General features: G+C 37.1%; 2 protein-coding genes across 5 annotated transcripts in view; both read left to right on the forward strand.

The window, feature by feature from the left end:
- LOC137241397 (ras-related and estrogen-regulated growth inhibitor-like protein) overlaps window positions 1-20,536 on the forward strand; it is a 260,561-nt gene that overhangs the window by 126,532 nt on the left and 113,493 nt on the right. The gene's annotated exons all lie outside the window — the stretch shown is intronic.
- LOC137242918 (uncharacterized) lies at window positions 5,983-14,940 on the forward strand. Of its 4 annotated transcripts, XR_010950403.1 has the most exons (6): window positions 5,983-6,267; window positions 12,204-12,845; window positions 12,914-13,088; window positions 13,145-13,358; window positions 13,424-13,647; window positions 14,661-14,755. XR_010950403.1 is itself a non-coding variant. In XM_067770173.1 (5 exons), exons 2-5 carry the CDS (start codon window positions 12,204-12,206, stop codon window positions 14,757-14,759), a joined length of 1,095 nt encoding a protein of 364 aa, XP_067626274.1. In that variant the 5' UTR covers window positions 5,991-6,267; the 3' UTR covers window positions 14,760-14,940. The 4 variants fall into 4 exon arrangements, 3 of the variants coding, with proteins under 3 accessions (XP_067626274.1, XP_067626273.1, XP_067626272.1); XM_067770173.1 differs by lacking the exon at window positions 13,424-13,647 and having other exon boundaries at window positions 5,991-6,267; window positions 13,145-13,323; window positions 14,661-14,940; XM_067770172.1 differs by lacking the exon at window positions 13,424-13,647 and having other exon boundaries at window positions 5,996-6,163; window positions 14,661-14,940.

Genomic DNA, 20,536 nt, shown 5'->3' on the forward strand with positions numbered 1-20,536 from the left:
GCAGGTCATTTTATGGTTGACACTGCCCGGGGATAGGTCGCCTAGTGTTACTTCCACTCTTGTTCGTTGCTGTGCGAAGTGATCGCATTCGAAAAAGGTGTGGCGTACGTCGTCTATGAGCCCACAGTATAAGCAATTCGGATTTTCAACCTTGCCCATCCTGTGGAGGTATTCCCGGAAGTAGCCGTGGCCACTTAAAAACTGTGTCAGGTAGAAGTCGACCTCTCCATGTGGCCGTTCTAACCATGGCTCCAGCTCGGTAATCAGTTCCCTGGTCCACTTGCCTGCAGTACTGCTGTTGCCAGCGTCGGATAGAATCTTTTCGCACCTGCGCGGCAGCAACATCTCTACGTACTTCTCCTCGGAGGTGACAAATTGATTTCCTCTCCTCAGCGAGAAGATGTATCGATATGGTTCCCGCAATAACAAGAACTGCGTCTGCGGATACCGTGCGGTAAGCTGAGGCAATTCGTAGCGCCCCTCTGCGTTGGACAGAAGTAATAGCTGCTCGATACTTTCGGAATTTCATTGCATCCGCCCAAATTTCTGCACCCTACAAGAGTATAGAATCCGAAGCGGAAGCAAGCAGCTTTCTTATGCATGGCCTTGGCCCGCCTGTGTTTGCTATTAATCGACTTAAGTATCCTATGGTCTGTGCATTTTTCTCACAGGCTCCTTGAAAGTGTTCCGAGAAGGTTAGTTTGCTATCAAGCCTCACCCCAAGGTATTACGTGGAGCTGCGCGTTTGTACTTGTTGTTTTCCAACCATCATATTCATAATGGTGGGAATTCGTCTCTTCGTGAGGATTACGATCTCAGTTTTCGCTCTCGCGAGCTGAAGTCCATGGTCACTCATCCATCTATTTACACTGCGCATTACTTGGTTTAATTTAAGCTGCGCCAGCTCGCAGTTCCGTGCTGTAATTACGGCAGCCACGTCGTCTGCGAAAGCGACAAGAAAAGCACTTTCTGGCATGTGCAAACGAAGGAGGCTGCTGGGTATTATTATTATTATTGTTGCATATATAAGAAAATTCAATTAGGTATTACATAAATATATTTTAAATATACATATATTCCTTTAATCTTATACTGTGTGTCCCAAAAAAGCTTCAGTTCAATTTTTCTCAGGAAGATAAATTCGATGCAATATCAGTCCTTATTTAGGAAGGTTCCATGGGAAAGTGAACCTTGGTGCGGACACGATTTTTTCTTATAAAATGGAGACAGTCATTGGCGAATCCACGTTCAACAGAAATGATTGATTGTTTTTATAAACGTTAAAATTTACGTTACGATGCATCCTTGGTTTATACTTTGAGCTGGACATGACTACATTTCGGGAAATATCGAAGTCGATAGTCGCCACACCATTAATTAACATCTGAAATTGCACTAGCAGAGCGGCGAAATAACTTTTTAACTCAGAGTTAACCTGAAATGAGGGGTTAAACTCATACATTTTTGACTCATTTTTTAAATAAACTCCGAGCTATTAAAATAACTTCCCGTTCTGCATGTGGGGCTGCATGATTTTTATGGACAATATATATTTTGTCATTGTCAAATACATGGGAATAAGCAATAGATCTCGAATTTGTATGGGTGTCCGTGACAACTACGTAGAAACAGTGGTTAGAAGTGGGCAGGCATTGCTAATACGCCTTATAATCCTAATAGAGACATTAACTAATTACATCCAGTAGAAATTTTAATCAAAACACGACATTTATGAAGTAGTCAAAATTAATCCAAAAAATGAGAGTGAACATTCTTTTCCGTAACTTAAATTTATTTAGCCTATAAAATGATTCCATGACGTGAACAATATTTTGAGCCTTTGAAATACTTTACTTACTACCAATAAGTTCTGCAAAGGCTTTTAATTCGATTATGTCCAACGCGTGGCAATTAGAAAACTTATTATAATTTGCAAATATACCAAAATATTGTGAGTTTTTTTTTTAACCATGACATTACTGATTCAATATAAAGTGCCTCTACCCATCTATTAGAACCTGAAATCTCGACCTAGTTTTATCAGATTGCTTCAACAAAGATGAAATCTTCCGTACAATTGTCCCACCCGCGACGGTAGAACATCAGTTTATTAACTTATTAACCTGCTAAGCATGCCAATTTTATTCAAATACAATAGTATATACGTTTTGCGAATGCACAAATACCTTATTCATTGAGGCCTTAGCTCCCTAAAAGGTCGATGTGTCACTTACAAATAGAAAATGTCTAATCCAATTATTTATATAAGCTTTATACTGGCAATGGTATGACCGACTGGAACACCCGGTACGCAGTTAACATCCTTACACATTAATATAGAAGAATTTATTTAAAATATTTGTTGACACTAGACAAGCCTTGACAATGACACAGTTTACCGTGCCTTATCGCAATTTTTATTTACCAATAATGAATATAGTATATTTACAATGTTCATTGTACATACATACACACATACATATATTCATCCATATATGGCATAGCGACCCAATATAAAACTGTATGAGCGATTTTGAGCTATGAATAGTTAACGCCTGTTGAATTCCCTACTCGCGAACTAATAGTTAGGAAAACTCATCCTCATCTGTTGTTCTACGACCTTAATGCATGCGTATTTTCTTCTCTGCCATTGCATACCAAATTGTTACTCATACAACACGTCAATTGGTTGGCGTATTGAATTTAGAATTATAAATATAAATTATAAATTTTATAGCTTCGCTTATAGCTTATCACCTTGGTAACCGTTTGTGAAATTATACTGCTCTTCTCACTTAAAGCGGCCAATTTGGCAGGGTTAAACTTTGGTTAACTTGAACTTGCACTAAAAGACCGAGCCATTGTGTATTGATTTTCGATTAATTTTCAATTCTAAGCGGAAGAATCGCTTTTTTATTACCAAAATGCTCAAATTTTCAATAGTAGGTAAATTACGAACCGAAAAAGGACTTCCGTCGCCTTAGTGCACATTTCAAGGATGTATTGAAAAGTGTTATAATTTATATTTTAAAGCTTGACGAAACTACAGCGTTTAATCAAAATTTAAATACCCACAATTTTGTAACAAGAGAAGGAACTTTAACCATTTCTTTTGTAAGATGTAAAGTTAAACGTAAAAATATAAAATTTTTCGAATTTTTATCCTCCGCTCTAATTTGCATACTTTGTTTTGAGCTATTTATGTTAATATAACGGTTAATGCTAAAGTTACTGTAAATAATGGTATTTTTTAGTAATGCCCTTTTGACCTGCCAATGTGTGCCCATCGCTATTTTTAAACGATCTACTGCAAAATTACAATCTTAAGGAAAGACAAAAAACTTATTGAACTGCAGAGGGAGCTTGTTGGTATTCGCCACCGTCGAAGCATTGGTGCGATAGGACAATGATCTGTGATGACACCCGTAAGTACCCTCACCACATATTTGTTCAGTTTGAGAAGGCAGCTGCTGCCTTTCCTATCCTAGCATGGACATAAAGACCTTGAGACTTCGAAGTCAACCCTATTGGTCCATAGCAAGTCCGTTTCCCTGTTCTCATATTCGTCGATTCTCCCTAGGTAAGTAATAGAATAATATAGAGTATATATAAAGTACCGATATGGCGCGGTCAACGTGGATAAGACGGATATGGTCTTGTTCACAAAGAGGTACAAGGTCCCAAATTGGATCAGTTCTAAGTTAGGAGGGATGACCCTACAGGAGACAAAGTATCTAGGAATCATCCTAGACATAACTCAAGAAACAAAATTTTCCAGGAGAGCCATCCAAAGATTTTAACTGCCATATGTTGCGCATATAAAGGTATATTTTCATTTTTATAGCACGTGGTAAATTTTTAACTGATCACAAAGATTTTTTATACAACATAGATCATGATATTGGGTACGTTTATATGTTATTAACTCAAAAGTCGTGTTTTTGAGTTATAACACTATTGAAGTAAATGAGCGAATTGTTCTTAAAAATATCAAGCACTCATTATAAAAATTTTCCCGTAAGCAAGCAGGTTTGATGACTACCTCCAAACTGGTGCTAATATTTTACCAACAGAGCTTAAGTCAGAGCTATATGTATGTACTAAAACTTAATTTATCAAAGGCTGGAAGCTCAACGTGGAGGAAAGGGTGAAGAAGGCTTAAACGGCACTTTATGCATGTAAAAGAATGCTGGGGTGTACGGGGGGCTTATCACCCTCTCTTTCTCATTGGGTTTTTACAGCGATTGTAAACCCTATCCTATACTATGGAGTTCTTGTTTGGTGGAAAGCCACACAAAAAGCAACCTACCTCAAAAAATTAGAGGGGGTATGCAGACTATCAATGCTTAGCATTACGGGAGCCATGAAAACAACCCCGACAGATGCACTGTATGCCATTATGCACATTCCACCTGTAGACCTGGTAGCAAAGAATATAGCGCTAACAACTGCAATCAGGCTCGGTGCTTCGGGGAAGCTTGAGCGCCGACCATACGGTCATAGTAGTATAGCGTCAGCAATCACAAGACGAACAGACTACCTGATTCCCTATCTACGCTTCGAGGGAGATCTTAAGGCCACAATAGAGGTGGACGGTTGGCGCAAGGGTGCGCAAATGGCGGACGAGGCGATACATGTGTACCCAGTAGTGGAAGGAGTAGGGTCTGCGGTATACTGTGCTGATCCGGAAATAAGCAGATCCTACAGGCTGCCGGATCGCTGTAGCGTTTTCCAAAGCAGTAGAAACCCTGGAAGAGTATAGCTTAAACTTCAACCGTGTTGACTTTTATATTGACAGTCAAGCAGCAATTAAGGCAATAATCTCGCATAGCACAACATCTAAATGCGTGTTAGAGTGTAAGCAGTCTCTGGAGAGAATTGGGACAGGGAGAAACATACATCTATATTGGGTCCCAGGGCATATGGGAATAGATAGGAATGAAAAAGCGGACGACGGCTAAAAAGGGCGCATCCCTTGAAGCTTGCTCCGTAGACGTCCCAATTAGACTCGGCGAGATTAAGTGAAGGCGAGAGGTGCACATGATCGACCAAGCGGGAAAGGCGTGGGTTCAAGCGCAGGGCTGTAAAGTATCGACGATTATGTGTAGGTCTTACAACCTTAGACTAACAAAGTTGCTTCTGTCATTAAAAAGAGAGGGCTGTAGATTCATGACGGGTATTCTGACTGGGCACTGCCTTCTGGCGTCACATGCCTTTGATTTAGGCTTGGTCAGTGATAGCAGATGTAGGAAGTGCGGGTTGGAGGAGGAAACGATCGAGCACGTTCTGTGCTCGTGCCCTGCACTTGCCAGGCTAAGACTCCAGCTATAAGGAGTGATACAGCTGTCAGATCTAGAAGCAGCAAGTGGCTTAAATCCAAGAAGCTTCTAGTATTTGCCAAGAGGACGAAGTTATTTTATAACATAGGTCCTGGTTTTTGATAGAGTTTTTCAGTTTGGTCTTTAAAACAAACTGCTGGTAACACTACGGACTTATACAGTCTATGTGAGGTCCTCATGGACCGGCCAGTTCAACCTAACCTAACCTAACCGATATGGCAAAGTATCGTATCGTAATTCGTGTCACTAAGCGGAACAACATGTCTCATGCCGACCCCGAACCGTTTGGTAAGTGAAAATTTTGACGCGAAGCTTTTAATGGCAGAAGCGTTTGGTAAACCACGGGGTGCCACCGTTTAAGAAAAAATTGTCTAAGTAATTTTAATATAAGCTATGCCCTTACTTGTGTTGGTTAGGCCAGCACCCTACCTCTACACTACGCCTGTCGCCTATATTCGTACCTTAAAGGTATACAAAATTCTTATCAACGATTATCAAAACGATTATCAAAAGCGTGCGAAAATTTATTTGAAAACATTTTCTTTCATTTTATTTAATATTAAGTATTTGAAAGAGGGCCACCTTTAAAAAACTAACGAATTATAGGCGATCTCTCAGGAACTAAACGTTTTGAATTGTTGTAGTTAACTGAGTTATCACAATGATAAAACTAAAAAACAATTTAAATATGTTGGTGAATTTAGAATTACGTAAATGTTTGATCATGAAGCACTAAAAATTTTGCTACAGTGTTGCAAGCACCGCTGCCGAGCGAGGTCGTTTAAATTGAGCAAATTAAATTGAAATTAATTTATAGTGAAAAAGTCAGTATTCGCAAGCAAACGTAGATCATTTTTGCAAATATTTACATACATATATTGTGATCTTATAACGGGAATAAATATACAAAAAACACATACTTACGGTGGTAGGTTAATTAAGAATGAACCGCTAATTTTCATTAAGTGATTTTATTGTTATTTAAAGAAAAGATGAGAGTGCTCTTGCCTAAAAAGCTTAACATTCGTAAAACAATTCCACCCTCTACAAGTGCGGTTTATCACCCACATTACACTTGCACTTTGTCCGCTGTACAGAAGCATGGACAGTGATGCTGTGGCGGGGCCATTCATCATATATCCTTTCCAGTTTATCTTTAAGTCACAATTTATAGACCTCTTTTTCAAGAACGAGGCCGAATATAAAGTTTTGAGTCTGGTCTATAAAAAAAACGTGAGAGCTGACAGTTGGGATTTTATTTAAAACCGTTTTTTACATCTCGGATGATCGAATTTTAAACACCAGTTAAGCTTTATGGTATTTTGTCTAAAACTTTGCTTCTTGTATGAATCTTCACTTCAAGTTCACTCATTTCGAACATAAAAAACTCAAAGTCACTTTTTTTCTTTTGAACTTTAAGCGAGTTCTTGAAGAAAGGTGGCAATATTAAGTTCTCGAGAAGTTCGGTGTGTATATATAAGTCGAACTCGCCCAGGGGTTGACGGTAAACCACAACAGAGGTATCAGAAACAATAATTGGGGTTTTTGGGGAAAAGTTTTGTCGGCTTCTTGTCGGTATTATATTACCGGCGAATTATTATCTTCGAGTTATCGGTTTGTTATAATCGCATCTTCAGCTTTTTATACCTTTTTTATCGGCTTGTTAATGAGATGGTTACACAAAAGGCCACCAATCCTCTGACTTTCGCCAGGAGACATCGAGTTTTAGAGTTGTTGCTCTGGTCTCTGGGTTCCGGATGATAGTCTCTGGGTCAAGAGAACTGTTCGTTCAAAACATAGGCTTTTTTCAAGTAAAATATGTTCAAGGTTTTAGCTTGATAATTGAAATTCTTTGCTATCAATGGTAAATGCATAGCACTTTGATTACAAAACAATAACTCGTCTATACCTCGTCGATAACACACCAATAAGAAGGCAATAACTTGTCGACAAAAATAGATAACATCGACCATTACCCATCTATTACAAACCGATAGCTAGCGATAACAAATCGTTTACACTTTGATAACAAATTAATAACACACATTCCCTTAATTTGATTTGCTACTTGATTGCGCTATATTAACCAATACCACGAATATCACTACGCTAACGCTTACATCTACTTCAAAATGTTTATTTTTTTTTACAATTACATAAAATCTTTACATTACATTACAATTACATTAAATCTGAAAATTCGGACATAACTTTAAAATGAATAAAAGTATCATTAATTAATAATGATTGAAAATCAATTTGCAACCTTATCAAGTATTCAAAGTATCACTTCGCAAGAAATTTCGGGTGTAACCGAACATTACATACTCAGCTGAGAGCTTTGGAGACAAAATAAGGGAAAATCACCATGTAGGAAAATGAACCTCGGGTACCCCTGGAATGTGTTTGTATGACATGGGTATCAAATGGAAGGTATTAATGAGTATTTTAAAAGGTAGTGGGCCTTAGGTCGACGCCTTTTCGATATATCGCCATAAAGGTGGACCAGGGGTGATTCTAGAATGTGTTTTTACGATATGGGTATCAAATGAAAGGTGTTAATGAGTATTTTAAAAGGGAGTGGGCCTTAGTTCTATAGGTGGACGCCTTTTCGAGATATCGCCCTAAAGGTGGATCAGGGGTGACTCTAGGATTTGTTTGTACGATACGGGTATCAAATAAAAGGTGGTAATGAGTATTTTTAAAGGGAGTGGGCCTTAGCTCTATAGGTGGACGGTTTTTCGAGATATCGCCATAAAGATGGATCAGGGGTGACTCTAGAATGTGTTTGTACGATATGGGAATCAAATGAAAGGCGTTAATGAGTATTTTAAAAGGTAGTGGGCCTTAGGTCTATAGATCGACGCCTTTACGAGATATCGCCATAAAGGTGGACCAGGGGTGATTCTAGAATGCGTTTTTACGATATGGGAATCAAATGAAAGGTGTTAATGAGTATTTTAAAAGGGAGTGGGCCTTAGTTCTATGGGTGGACGCCTTTTCGAGATATCGCCCTAAAGGTGGATCAGGGGTGACTCTAGGATTTGTTTGTACGATACGGGTATCAAATGAAAGGTGGTAATGAGTATTTTTAAAGGGAGTGGGCCTTAGCTCTATAGGTGGACGCCTTTTCGAGATATCGCCATAAAGGTGGACCAGGAGTGGCTCTAGAATGTGTTTGTACGATATGGGAATCAAATGACAGGCGTTAATGAGTATTTTAAAAGGTAGTAGGCCTTAGGTTTATAGGTCGACGCCTTTTCGAGATATCGCCATAAAGGTGGACCAGGGGTGGCTCTAGAATGTGTTTGTACGATATGGGTATCAAATTAAAGGTATTAATGAGGGTTTTAAAAGGGAGTGGCCCTTAGTTGTATATGTGAAGGCGTTTTCGAGATATCGACCAAAATGTGGACCAGGGTGACCCAGAAAATCATCTGTCGGGTACCGCTAATTTATTTATATATGTAATCCCACGAACGGTATTCCTGCCAAGATTCCAAGGGCTTTTGATTTCGCCCTGCAGAACTTTTTCATTTTCTTCTATTTAATATGGAAAGTGTCACACATATTTTTCAAAGTTTTTTCTAAAGTTATATTTTGCGTCAATAAACCAGTCCTATTACAATGTTTCATCCCTTTTTTGGTATAGAATTATGGCATTTTTTTCATTTTTCGTAATTTTCGATATCGATAAGATAGGCGTGGTCATAGTCGGATTTCGGCCATTTATTATACCAAGATAAAGTGAGTTCAGATAAATCCTCGAACTAAGTATAGTAAAGATAAGTCGATTTTTGCTCAAGTTATCATGTTAAGGGCCGAGCCGAAGGACAGACGATCGACTGTGTATAAAAACTGGCCGTGATTTCTACCGATTTCGCCCATTTTTACAGAAAACAGTTATCGTCATAGAATCTATGCCCCTACCAAATTTCACAAGGATTGATTAATTTTTGTTCGACTTATGGCATTAAAAGTATTCTAGACAAATTAAATTAAAAAGGCCGGAGCCACGCCCATTTTGATATTTTCTGTTATTTTTGTATTTTGCTGCACCATGATACTGGAGTTGAATGTTGACATAATTTACTTATATACTGTAAAGATTTTAACTTTTTTTACTTTAAAACAATTTTTTTTTAAAAAGTGGGCGTGGTCGTTCTCCGATTTTGCTAATTTTTATTAAGCATATATATAGTAATAAGAGTAACGTTCCTGCCAAATTTCATCATGATATCTTCAACGAATGCCAAATTACGGCTTGCAAAACTTTCAAATTACCTTCTTTCAAAAGTGGGCGGTGCCACGCCCATTGTCCAAAATTTTACTAATTTTATATTCTACGTCATAAGGTCAACCCACCTACCAAGTTTCATCGCTTTATGGTAATGAATTATCGCACTTATTGGGTTTTTCGAAATTTTCGATACCGAAAAAGTGGGCGCGGTTATAGTCCGATTTCGTTCATTTTAAATACCGATCTGAGATGTCTGCCCAGGAACCTACGTACCAAATTTCATCAAGATACCTCAAAATTTACGCAAGTTATCGTGTTTACGGACGGACGGACGGACATGGCTTAGTTTATGCCGTTACGGATTACCGTTATGCGAACAAAGTTGATACACTCTGTGAGCTAGGCGATTGCCTACATTCTTGATACATATTACGACATACACGAAGGCAATAACAGTGCACATTTTTTTCTAAATTTAAGGTCTTTAAGAATAGTGAAAATATCTGCAATTTTGTTGGTAGTGGAATCAAATATCTTTGCACCACCTTTAAATATTTGGGTAATCAAGGGATGCTCGATGCACTAAAAATTTAGAGAAGCGCCTACGTGCTCAAGGGCTGTATAAGAACTTTTCCTAGAATGGCCATCAGCTGTTGTTGTATGATCAACTTGCAAAAATGATTGTAAATGAATTTAAAAGTGAATGAACGAAATTGTCTACGTCTATAAATATATGAAAATAAATATAAAGCTCTAGACAGGCTCGTTCTTAAGTACTTGTATACTCATGTGAAATCTGCAAATCACTATTAGATGGAAGATTTCATTTATTTAATTAATTTATTGTATTGTGACGAAAATTAGTATCACTAAGCTGATACTAAGTAAATAAAGGCACAACAACAATAAGCAAGCTGCCACTCTTGTGTACAACAAATCAATCATCATTTACCCACATACATAGAAGGAAACGAAGAGATAACTCACCCACAGATGTAATCAGCCGAAGTGTTACTCACCCATACACATGCATATGGCTATAAGAGAAACATTAGCTGTGTTTCTTTCTCATCTATATACGTTTACGCTTAAACTTTATATGGACTGCTAAGCGACAAACTTTAAATACACCTCTGAAATTGCTACGTATAAAATTAGTACTACTAAATTTCAATACGCATTATACTCAGATGTAACTGAAATATGTGTCTATGTTTTACCCTCTGCACTAATTCTAAGTATTCTATGCGCGTCCACTATTTATCACAACTGCTTCAGCTATATGTTATACACAGAAATACAACAGAGGGTTGTGTCTCCGCTTTTCGGTACACCCTGTTGCTGTAGCTAGTTGTTTAACCATAGCCGCTTGATGGTCTCCTAAGCATTATCTAAGCGAGGATAGGCGGTCTTTTTCACGCGCAAGCGAATCGTATACGCGTGTAAAAACAACACGGCTATTATAAACTACAAATAGGAATGCATATATGTAGCTCAATTACCAAGCAGGAGATACAGCAGTTCTAGAAAGTGAAACGTCTATACTTTAGTAGAAATATGCGAATGAAGCAACGGAGAGTATAAAAGCAGCGCAAGCTGAGTAGTCAGTAATCAGTTTTGATTTAAGCACGCTATTGGTTGTGAAGTATAAGTGTTATTGTGCACTACTCTCAAAATAGTCTAATAAAGAGCATTTTGCCTTATTGAATATTGTAGTTATTTATTCAACAGTTTAGCGATTCGAACGTTAGCAGAAGGTTGGAATAAGCGGAATTCCCCAAAATTCGTTACAGTATTTATAAATATCTTATCATTTGTATTCGTGACGTTTTAACGCACAAAGTATTAAGTAATTGGATACTTGAGTACCAATATTGATTGACATGTAGTATAGCGGTACATAATTCATAACAACCTACTGAGGGGCTTACCGTTTACACCATAAGCCTGTGTTCCAAACCGTTTAATCGGGACCCACTTATATAGTTCTGGACAGGGGTCGGCAAGGACATTCGTTGTTCGTTCGGACTCGACTTCACGCCTTTTTAGAAAGAAAAAATAAACATGTTTTTTAACATAAAAGTTTGAGGAGAAGCTCGGCCTTAAATTCACAAAATTAAATTTTGCACCTATTTATTATTATTTTAAATAAACAAATGGAAGACGCGATAACCTCTGAAGAGATCTTCCAAGCAGCTCCGCGCTTCTTTTTTTCTACATTTGGCGGGACGGCATCTACATGTTTTTACGCGGACTCCGAACGCCAAGGCATGAAATACACTCGGAGTGTTTGCCAAATCACTTCCCAGGAGCAACCTGGATTCTTATAGAAAAAACTTTGTTCCCAAATTGTTGATGTTACTTTTTTTCGAAATTGAGGCCGACATTTTTTATAGTTAGTACTTTCAATTATATTATCATTATCACAAACAAATCTGTGAAATATTAATTGGATATTTAATCGGCAATAATCTCACACGAGCTCGACGAGGCTGACAGCCGTCTAATAAAACTCTATGTATCTCAACATGACCAGTTGTTGAATTCGAATCCTTTAGCCTTCATGAAATCATTGAGATTATAAAATGTACTGAAACATACCAATGAATTCCAATAATTTGCAGATGACGTCGGTACCGGACATTGTTGATCTAAAAAGTCTGGTCGAACCATACCTAAATGGCGCTGAGCTTCAATCATACGATTCACGTTATCTTACAAAGCCAGGTGATAATTATGGTAGTTGCATGTTAGCCATCGCAGCCAATATCAAACGTACAAATGGGCAGGTAGAAGAGCTACCAATTATTGCAAAGCTGCCGCCATTGACCAATGAAATATATTGGCAAATTTTCAGTCCAGAACGTACGTGCATCACTGAGAATACTGTTTTCCATAGCTTGGCACCAGAAATGCGACAGTTACAACTTGAAGCTGGTTTGCCGAAGGAGAAGATTTTTGATGGAATCCCACGTTATTATGGCAGTCGGATAGCACTTGATCCGAAGGCTACCAAAGTTGATCGTGATGCAGTGTTGGTACAAGAGAATCTCCAAATATCTGGATATAAACCTGGTAATCGTCATAAAATGTTCGATTTTGCCCATGCGCAGCTTGTCCTTGAATATTTAGCCCAATTTCATGCTCTATCAATTGCATTGCGCCATAAGAAGCCTGAGAATTTTTCAAAAAGCATACGACCCTACTTCAATCGCTTCAATATGAATAACACACTTGGCCCTGAAATGTTGGAGGACGTTCGTAAAGTAAATTTTTTCCTCAAATCTTTTCTAATTTGTAATACTTATTTATGATCTCAATTTTATAATTGTAGAGCTTGCGCGGAGACTTGGAGATTGTGACCAATAAAAATGCTAAGGAGGTGGAGGAAATTATGAAATTATTTGATTTATTTGATGAAATGATGGCACAACCAGAAGCAGCTGATGGACCATTCACCACTGTCTCCCACTTTGATTTGTGGATAAATAATATAATGTTTAAATATGGTGAACGTTCAATAAATTTTATAAGTAAGATATTCAAATATTTGTTTATTTTGCAGATGAAAAAAATCAGCCTCAAAAACTAAAATTTGTTGATTTTCAAATTGCTCAGTTTGAGTCCTTGGCTCACGATATTATATTTTTCATGCTCTTCTGTTTGGAAGTTGCAGTGCTGGAAAATGATTTTGAAAACCTTTTGAAGATCTATTATAAGGCGTTTATACAGTGTTTGGAGGAGGTACAAGTTCCTACTAATGAATATTCTTACGAATTGTGAGTATTTAATTTAAAAAAGAATGCCGAAAACCCGTGCATCATTAGAGTTTTATGGTTTGCAGTCGGCTGCGGTGGTGTGGTGATAGCCTGCTCCGCCGATCACACCAAAGATCCTGAGTTCAACTCTTGGGCAAAGTAACATCAAAAATTTAGAAACAAGTTTTTTTAATAAGAATAAAGTTTCTCTAAGCGGTGTCGCCCCTCGGCAGGATTTGGCAAACATTCCGAATGTACTTCTGACATGAAAGGCTTCTCAGCGAAAACTCAGCCTAAATTTTCTTCGAAGGTATTCCGCGCCTTGTATTTTTTATTTTATTGTTTACAGTCGTGGGCTTTTGCTTCCTTCCCCCTTGTTGCTGTTATAACCATAAGGAACCACCGACAGTTTTGGGGAGTGTAATCGATCTTGATGGTCCTTTGCCGCACATGACTGTGTGTTCTGTAAACTGAGCGTACTAGTAGGAAAATTTGAGAGCGCTATTTAGGAAGGTCTTGATACGACGACGTTGCAACTTCAAGGTTACTCCACACTCACTCCATCCCTTCTTTGCTACTTGGGGTTTTCAGAACTTCGTTTCGTAAATATGTGGGTAAGAGAGCTGTAAATTTTGCTAGCAAATCATGAATTCCTTCTCATCATCATCATCTCATCATCATATTTGTATAACTTGAGAAGGAAGCTCGTTCCTTTCATATTCAAATATGGCGATAGGAGCCTAGAGACCTCACAGCCATTCCGGATGGTTCACATCAATTTCGGTGCCTTAACAGTGTATTCCTCGATTTTCCTTTGGAGATAATACAGTCGTAGTTGTTCCAAACTGTGAATGCCTTGTTTATAGCAATTTATATTAATTTTGGGCTTTTTCGTGGCCATTTCATCAGCAAGTTCATTGAAGGGACCCAGCAAAAAATATATTGATGGCAGTGAAGGTCGACGCCACCAGTGATATCCGATGCCTTTAAGGAACCCTGTTGTCATCAAATATTGTTTCTGGGGCTAATCTGTTCTGCTGCAATATAATTGCTTTCTATGGCATTGACCTCCGCAGAAGTCAGGAACTCCCACACATTCTCCGAGTACAGCTTATCTCTCTTAACCATTTTTGAGCCATCTGTGTAAACTACAATATGCCTACCATTGTCTAAGCCCTCCACCCTTATGTTCTGTAGTAGCCATCGCAAGCAGTCATCAGGGAATGGGGAGATTGGAATAAATCTTGATAGATAGGGGCCACCCTAATATACGAACATTAAGATGATTAATTGGTGCCAAAAATGATTTTTCTTTTCGCATAGATTTTTAAACGAAATACGGCGTGTGGGACCCGTCGAAATGTCACATCCGCTATTTATGACAAAAGTCATATTGACCGACAACAGCTCGCTTCCCGATGATTTTAAAGATTTGGATATAACAGTATTGAGTAAAAATAATGGACTAAAGACTATTACGAGTCGCATGAAGGAAATTTTACGCTTGGCGAAAAAGTACAAGTTATTGTAAATACTCTTTTATTTTATATATTCATAGTGAGGTGAATAAATACAAAAATATAGCAACAACAACTAATAAGAACTAAGTATTGAACTCGAGATCTCTAACATTCATACTTTATACTAGTCTAAAGACAGATGCCTTTAACCACTCAGCCGTATGAATGCCGCGATGCTCACTTTGCAATTGGTCTCTAGATATACTCGTTTCAATAAAACTGCAAAAAAAAACACAAGTGCAAATAAAAATGTATTTTATTTAAAGAGCGTAAATGAACTAAATATATTTGGTGGGTGAAATCGGCGTAACTTCCTTGAACTGAGTAGATATTAAGGTGCTATATTAGAATGGGTCATAATTAACTAGTACCTCAAATAGAAATTACTCGTTTTGGTTAAAGTTACGAGCCGTAATAAGCGTAGTGTAGTTTTAAGACGTGCGTATATTTGTGTATTTTATTGAAGACATCTCAGGGAGAAATCGATATAACTTGCTTTCTATTATTTCATCAGGTAATGACAAAAATAAAAAGTTTATGATTTCCAAAATCTTAATAAGGGCTTCCCTATCTATTACGAAACGAACGTTCGTTTCGCCTAAGAGACGAATCGCTACATTATTCGCACAATGTTAAACGATGGCAAAATATAATTTTACATTTGCTTACGTCTTCCTGTTTGACATAAAGAAAGAAATGTAAAAGCCGAACGAAGATGATAGAGAATACTATTGCTAGACAAGATATTTTGGAGGTGAATCGTTCGTCTGAGCTATCGTTCGCAATACAGAATGAAGCTCTAAGTTTACTACATCCACTTTAATTGTCCTCGCAAACTTTTGTCTGCTAAACTTTTCTTTGGTTGAATAGTTCCAGTCATATCACGTGTTACTACTACAAAATTTAGTTTTTATATTTTTTAATGAGAATCAAAAATAAATTGTTTTCAATAATTTACGAAAAATGAAAATTATCAGTTCAAACTTTTAATTTTGCAGCAAATGATAATATGACTTTTGTTTTTTAAATAGCCACTTATTGGATTATGTGTAACATCTATGAATAGTTGCGAATGCATTTTATTTTGATTGTCTTTAAGGGAAAAAGGAAGATCTGCTATATATTTTAGCAATTTTTTGTAAAAAGTATATTGTTTTGGGACTGCTGACAGATGTTCGTTATTGAAGCAAAAGGCCCTGTGTTAAATGGAAAAATTTATTATTTCATCAACCGAAAATGTGATTCCATTAAGTTTCTGTGTGAAATCATATTATGTTTAGAAGGTTCTTATAAACTTTTTAGAACAGTTGATTTAATTATCATTTTTAATGTGAAAAAACTTACAGAATTAGACTATGAAATATCAGGGGTCGACTGGTATCTCGCATCCAAAAATATGGGGGAGATGTCGAACGACGCGGCTGGAGCTCAGTATTAATAACGCTGATCAACAGTGAACAATTTTCCATACTTTTTTTTAGTTGTTTTAAGTCAATTTAAGGGTGCTGATGGCGAAAAAATGATTTGTTTCTTTCTAACAGCTCTAGTTTTTAGTTTTCGTATAGGTGCTAAATTCTTACAAAAATGAGAATTTTTACAAAGATACTTAATTTTAATGATTTACCGCGTATCAGCACAAAATTGCCTTTTATAAGTCTTCCTTGCATGTGGGTCTTGTTCAAGATCCCGACAAAGACTCCAGCAGTAATCGGCCATCATATGCGTATCCCATTTCCTTTGGTATCGCTCTTCCATAAAACGAATATCCTGGTGAAATCTTTCACCCTTCTCTTTACTATAATCTCCAAAATTCTTAGGAAACCGATTTAAATTGCTATGCAAATAATGAATCTTAATTATAAGAAAACACAATAAATACTCTTAGTCAAAGCGAACGAACAGTAATTGAAAAGTGGAAAAGCGAAAGACGCAAACTTCAATTTCACTTTAAACTATTCGTTTTTGTATTTGTCGTGTATTTGTTGTTTAATTTAATGAAAGTTTAAGAACAAAAACAAAATAATGTCGATCACTTTCGCTGAGTCCTTCTTATTTACATTCTTGTAGGTTTTTTGTAACTTTCGTTAAATGAAACAACAAATACACAACAAATACAAAAACAAATAGTTTAAAATGAAAGAACAAGGCAAATAATAAATGAAGTATTAAAAAAATTGAGGTTTGCTTTTGCAAATTGTTGCATTTTTTGTTTTTGCACTTTTCAACTCCTGTGGGATAAGTTTTCGGGTAGTCGAAAATATTTCGAAAACTAGAGCTGTTACAAAAGAGCAATATCACATCTAATGTGATAAAATTTTCCTTGGAAAATTTTGAAAAGTGGAAATTTGTTACGCAGTGTAATCCGACGGCGGAAAAGAAAAATTGTATCTCTGCCCGTAGATATTTGCAGCTGAAGTTGGCAATTTTCATGTGGTTTTTGTTACTTTGTTGTGTACACAGGAAACATTTTGTGTACAAAGGGACTTTGGCTCACACTTAATTTTGATCCCACACCATTGGTGGAAGGGCCCCATGGTATTTTTTTTTTCAGTTTTTCGTTTTTTCGCCTTACTGAGATCAAGAGGCGTCGTTTATATTTTTGGATGCGTATTATCAGTCGACCTTTGTTGTAAATTATTACCCAAGTTTTTTATATGAACTGGGAAAAATATTTTTACCCCATTAGGACTCTATCTTGCGCTAAAATCACACCATACAATGTTTTTTTGAATTTTTCGATCAGATCAACAGTTTATGAGTTATTTCTATGTTTATGCGAGAAATAGAGAATCACTTCGGTATATCGTCAAAAAGAAAAGCGAACGCCGGGAATTGCAAAGAATGCTGTTGAATGAAGAAAGAGGAAGAGCAGAAAGTGTTTTTAAAGCATCCTAGAAGTATACTTCATTTTTTAATTGAAACACATTCGTGCTGCTAGCATGTGTTAATTTCTCTTTTGTTAGTGAATTTTCTTATAACTAAAAATTACCAAATTTCATACAAAAACGTACAAAAAACTAAAAAATATCCCTACCATGTTCTTGGATACAATTTTCGCTTTGAATACTAATTGCGATATTAATTCTAGGAGTTTAACATACTTCTGGTGAAAACAATCGATCGCTGACTGTCGGGACAAAGATGGTATTTACAAAGAAAGTTAATACCTAAATAATTAACATTTATTCCCTCTTAAAATCAGAAAACACGTACATAGCTCATTTTTAGTTGCCAGACAACTAAGCTTCCAAAGATAGAAAATTGAGTGTGGAAAGTTGTGGAAAGTTTTGGAAATACACGGCAGAATTTTCGTACAATATCTACTATGGCTTCACATGCGCGTAATCCCGGGTCATGATAAAGGGCGAATTAATGGTGACTTATAACCATTAAGCCATAACCAGATAAAACAGCTGATCGAACCTACCTTATGGAAATCAATGTAATCGATTAATGGTGCCATACCATAACGCTAACTCGATTACATTGATTTCCATAAGGTAGGTGTGATCAGCTATTTTATCTGGTTATGGCTTTATGGTTATAAGTCACCATTAATTCGCCCTTAAGGCTCACAGTTTTGGGTATAACCTGCTATTATCATCAGGGGGTATATTTCGGGTCTTAAAAGCCAACTGCTAAGGATTCTGGCATAGAAATATTAAAAATGAAGAATGGCTACGATTTAAGTTAAGGCTTCGAAAAATAATGGAATAACTTTCCGTTATGAATCGAAAATACATACGCTTTCTCATGTACCTAATAGCCTTCTTTGTAGGTATAACGAATTTTACGAATATCAAGGGACGTATATTTGACTATTAATTGCGCATTTCGCTTTGTAAGAAAGTAATCTTATCATTTTTTAGTGACAACGTGCCAAGCTACATTTGTATAAACGTTAACTATCAACCAGAGATAAAGTATACTGTACGCTAAATTTAAATGATAAACATTCGTAATTTAACCTTGAAGACTCATTGCACACAACCCTACAAAAAAAAAATTCACGTACTATAGTCAACGGAATTTATTGGCAAAACATAATAAATTAACCATTGGCTTATGTAGCGACCTCTACCACCACATCGAAGGACGTGGGCTCAAGTCTTAGTAAAACCAACATGCAAATACCTTAGAAATGTTTCAGTTAACCGATCAGTGCTGATTAAAAACTAATGAATGCCCATATCTCTTGAACCAAGAAAGATGGATTCGATTTTGTTTTTGCAACCCATGTGTACATTAATCCACAAGTTAATTCAAGGTTTTATCATTAACAATTCAGGCGCTACAAGGGTTAATCGGTTTATCGATAAGCGACAAAAGGGATAATTGTGCAGATCTCTTGAACTAAGCGAGATGGGAAATTTTTTGTGTGCAATATGTAGGTATGGCGGCCACCGTGGTGTGATGGTAGCGTGCTCCGCCTGCCACACCGTATGCCCTGGGTTCGCACCCCGTGCAAAGCAACATCAAAATTTTAGAAATAAGGTTTTTCAATGAGAAGGCAATTTTTCCAAGCGGGGTCGCCCCTCGGCAGTGTTTGGCAAGCGCTCCGAGTGTATTTCTGCCATGAAAAGCTCTCAGTGAAAACTCATCTGCCTTGCAGATGCCATTCGTGATCGGCATAAAACATGTAGGTCCCGGCCGGCCAATTTGTAGGGAAAATCAAGTGAAGCACGCAAATTGGAAGAGAAGCTCGGCCTTAGATCTCTTCGGAGGTTATCGCGCCTTACATTTATTTTTATTTAATATGTAGGTATCCACGTGTAGTTTAATCGACAATTTAATTGAGAGTTCCATCATTAAACCTTCAATGAAAAAATCGGAATTTATCGGTACACAATAGACCCAGAACCTAAATTGCGCCTATAACGGTTCAATTTCTATGTCATCAGTGCTAATTAAAAGCTGGTGAGTGCTTAGGAAGTAGTACGACGTTCCTTTGCTATATCGAATGCAGTACTTCCGTTATTAGAGCATTATGGTATTGACTTGTCTGCTTCGAAAACGAATTTTTTTACTCTTCGAACCCTTGGGTCTGTGGATTTAAGTCGTTTCTTACGACAAGTATGCCTATCAAGATAATTTTGTAAGCCCCTTAAACCTGCTATATGCAGTACCATCTACAGCATGTGGGATCTTAATGTAAAGGATGTTTTTATTCTATGCTGTGGTCTAGATTTTAATCATAGATTATGTGCCATGCATTATATTATTAAGCTTTATAACTTTATAAATAAGTAATTATGTATATATGTACGTAGTTAAAAACATAAAGGGAGTTCAGAATTTTGTGTATTTGATATCGGAAACTGCCTAAGCTTTGGTGATTTGACGGGCGAATAGTTTTTTTTTTTTTGTTATTGTATTATTTGTAATTTAAGTGGGCTGTATATTATTTTATAGAGAGGGCGCTATGCGCCTGTTACACCTTGTATGTATTCATTGGGGGCGAGCACTGGGGGTTCCAAGGTATTGGCTGCGGGTTGAGCCACCTTGTATTGCTTTGAAAAACTCCCGCTTTGGGATAAAAAATTTAAACTATGTCTTTAGAATATTTCACTAGTTGAGAATTACAAGCACACTCAATGGCTAATGAAACAAACGAACGAAAAATGTTCATAGTTTAAGTCACTTAAACGTTGCTATTGCAAATGTAAGCTACGAATCGTG

This window comes from Eurosta solidaginis, chromosome 2 (assembly GCF_040869045.1).
Source record: "Eurosta solidaginis isolate ZX-2024a chromosome 2, ASM4086904v1, whole genome shotgun sequence".
Lineage (NCBI taxonomy): Eukaryota > Metazoa > Arthropoda > Insecta > Diptera > Tephritidae > Eurosta > Eurosta solidaginis.

Coding starts and splice junctions, on each gene's coding strand:
- LOC137242918 (XM_067770172.1), top strand. CDS start 12,204: ATGACGTCGGTACCGGACATTGTTGATCTAAAAAGTCTGGTCGAACCA. Junction 12,846..12,913: donor TGTTGGAGGACGTTCGTAAA/GTAAATTTTTTC, acceptor TTATAATTGTAG/AGCTTGCGCGGAGACTTGGA. Junction 13,359..14,660: donor AATGAATATTCTTACGAATT/GTGAGTATTTAA, acceptor CTTTTCGCATAG/ATTTTTAAACGAAATACGGC.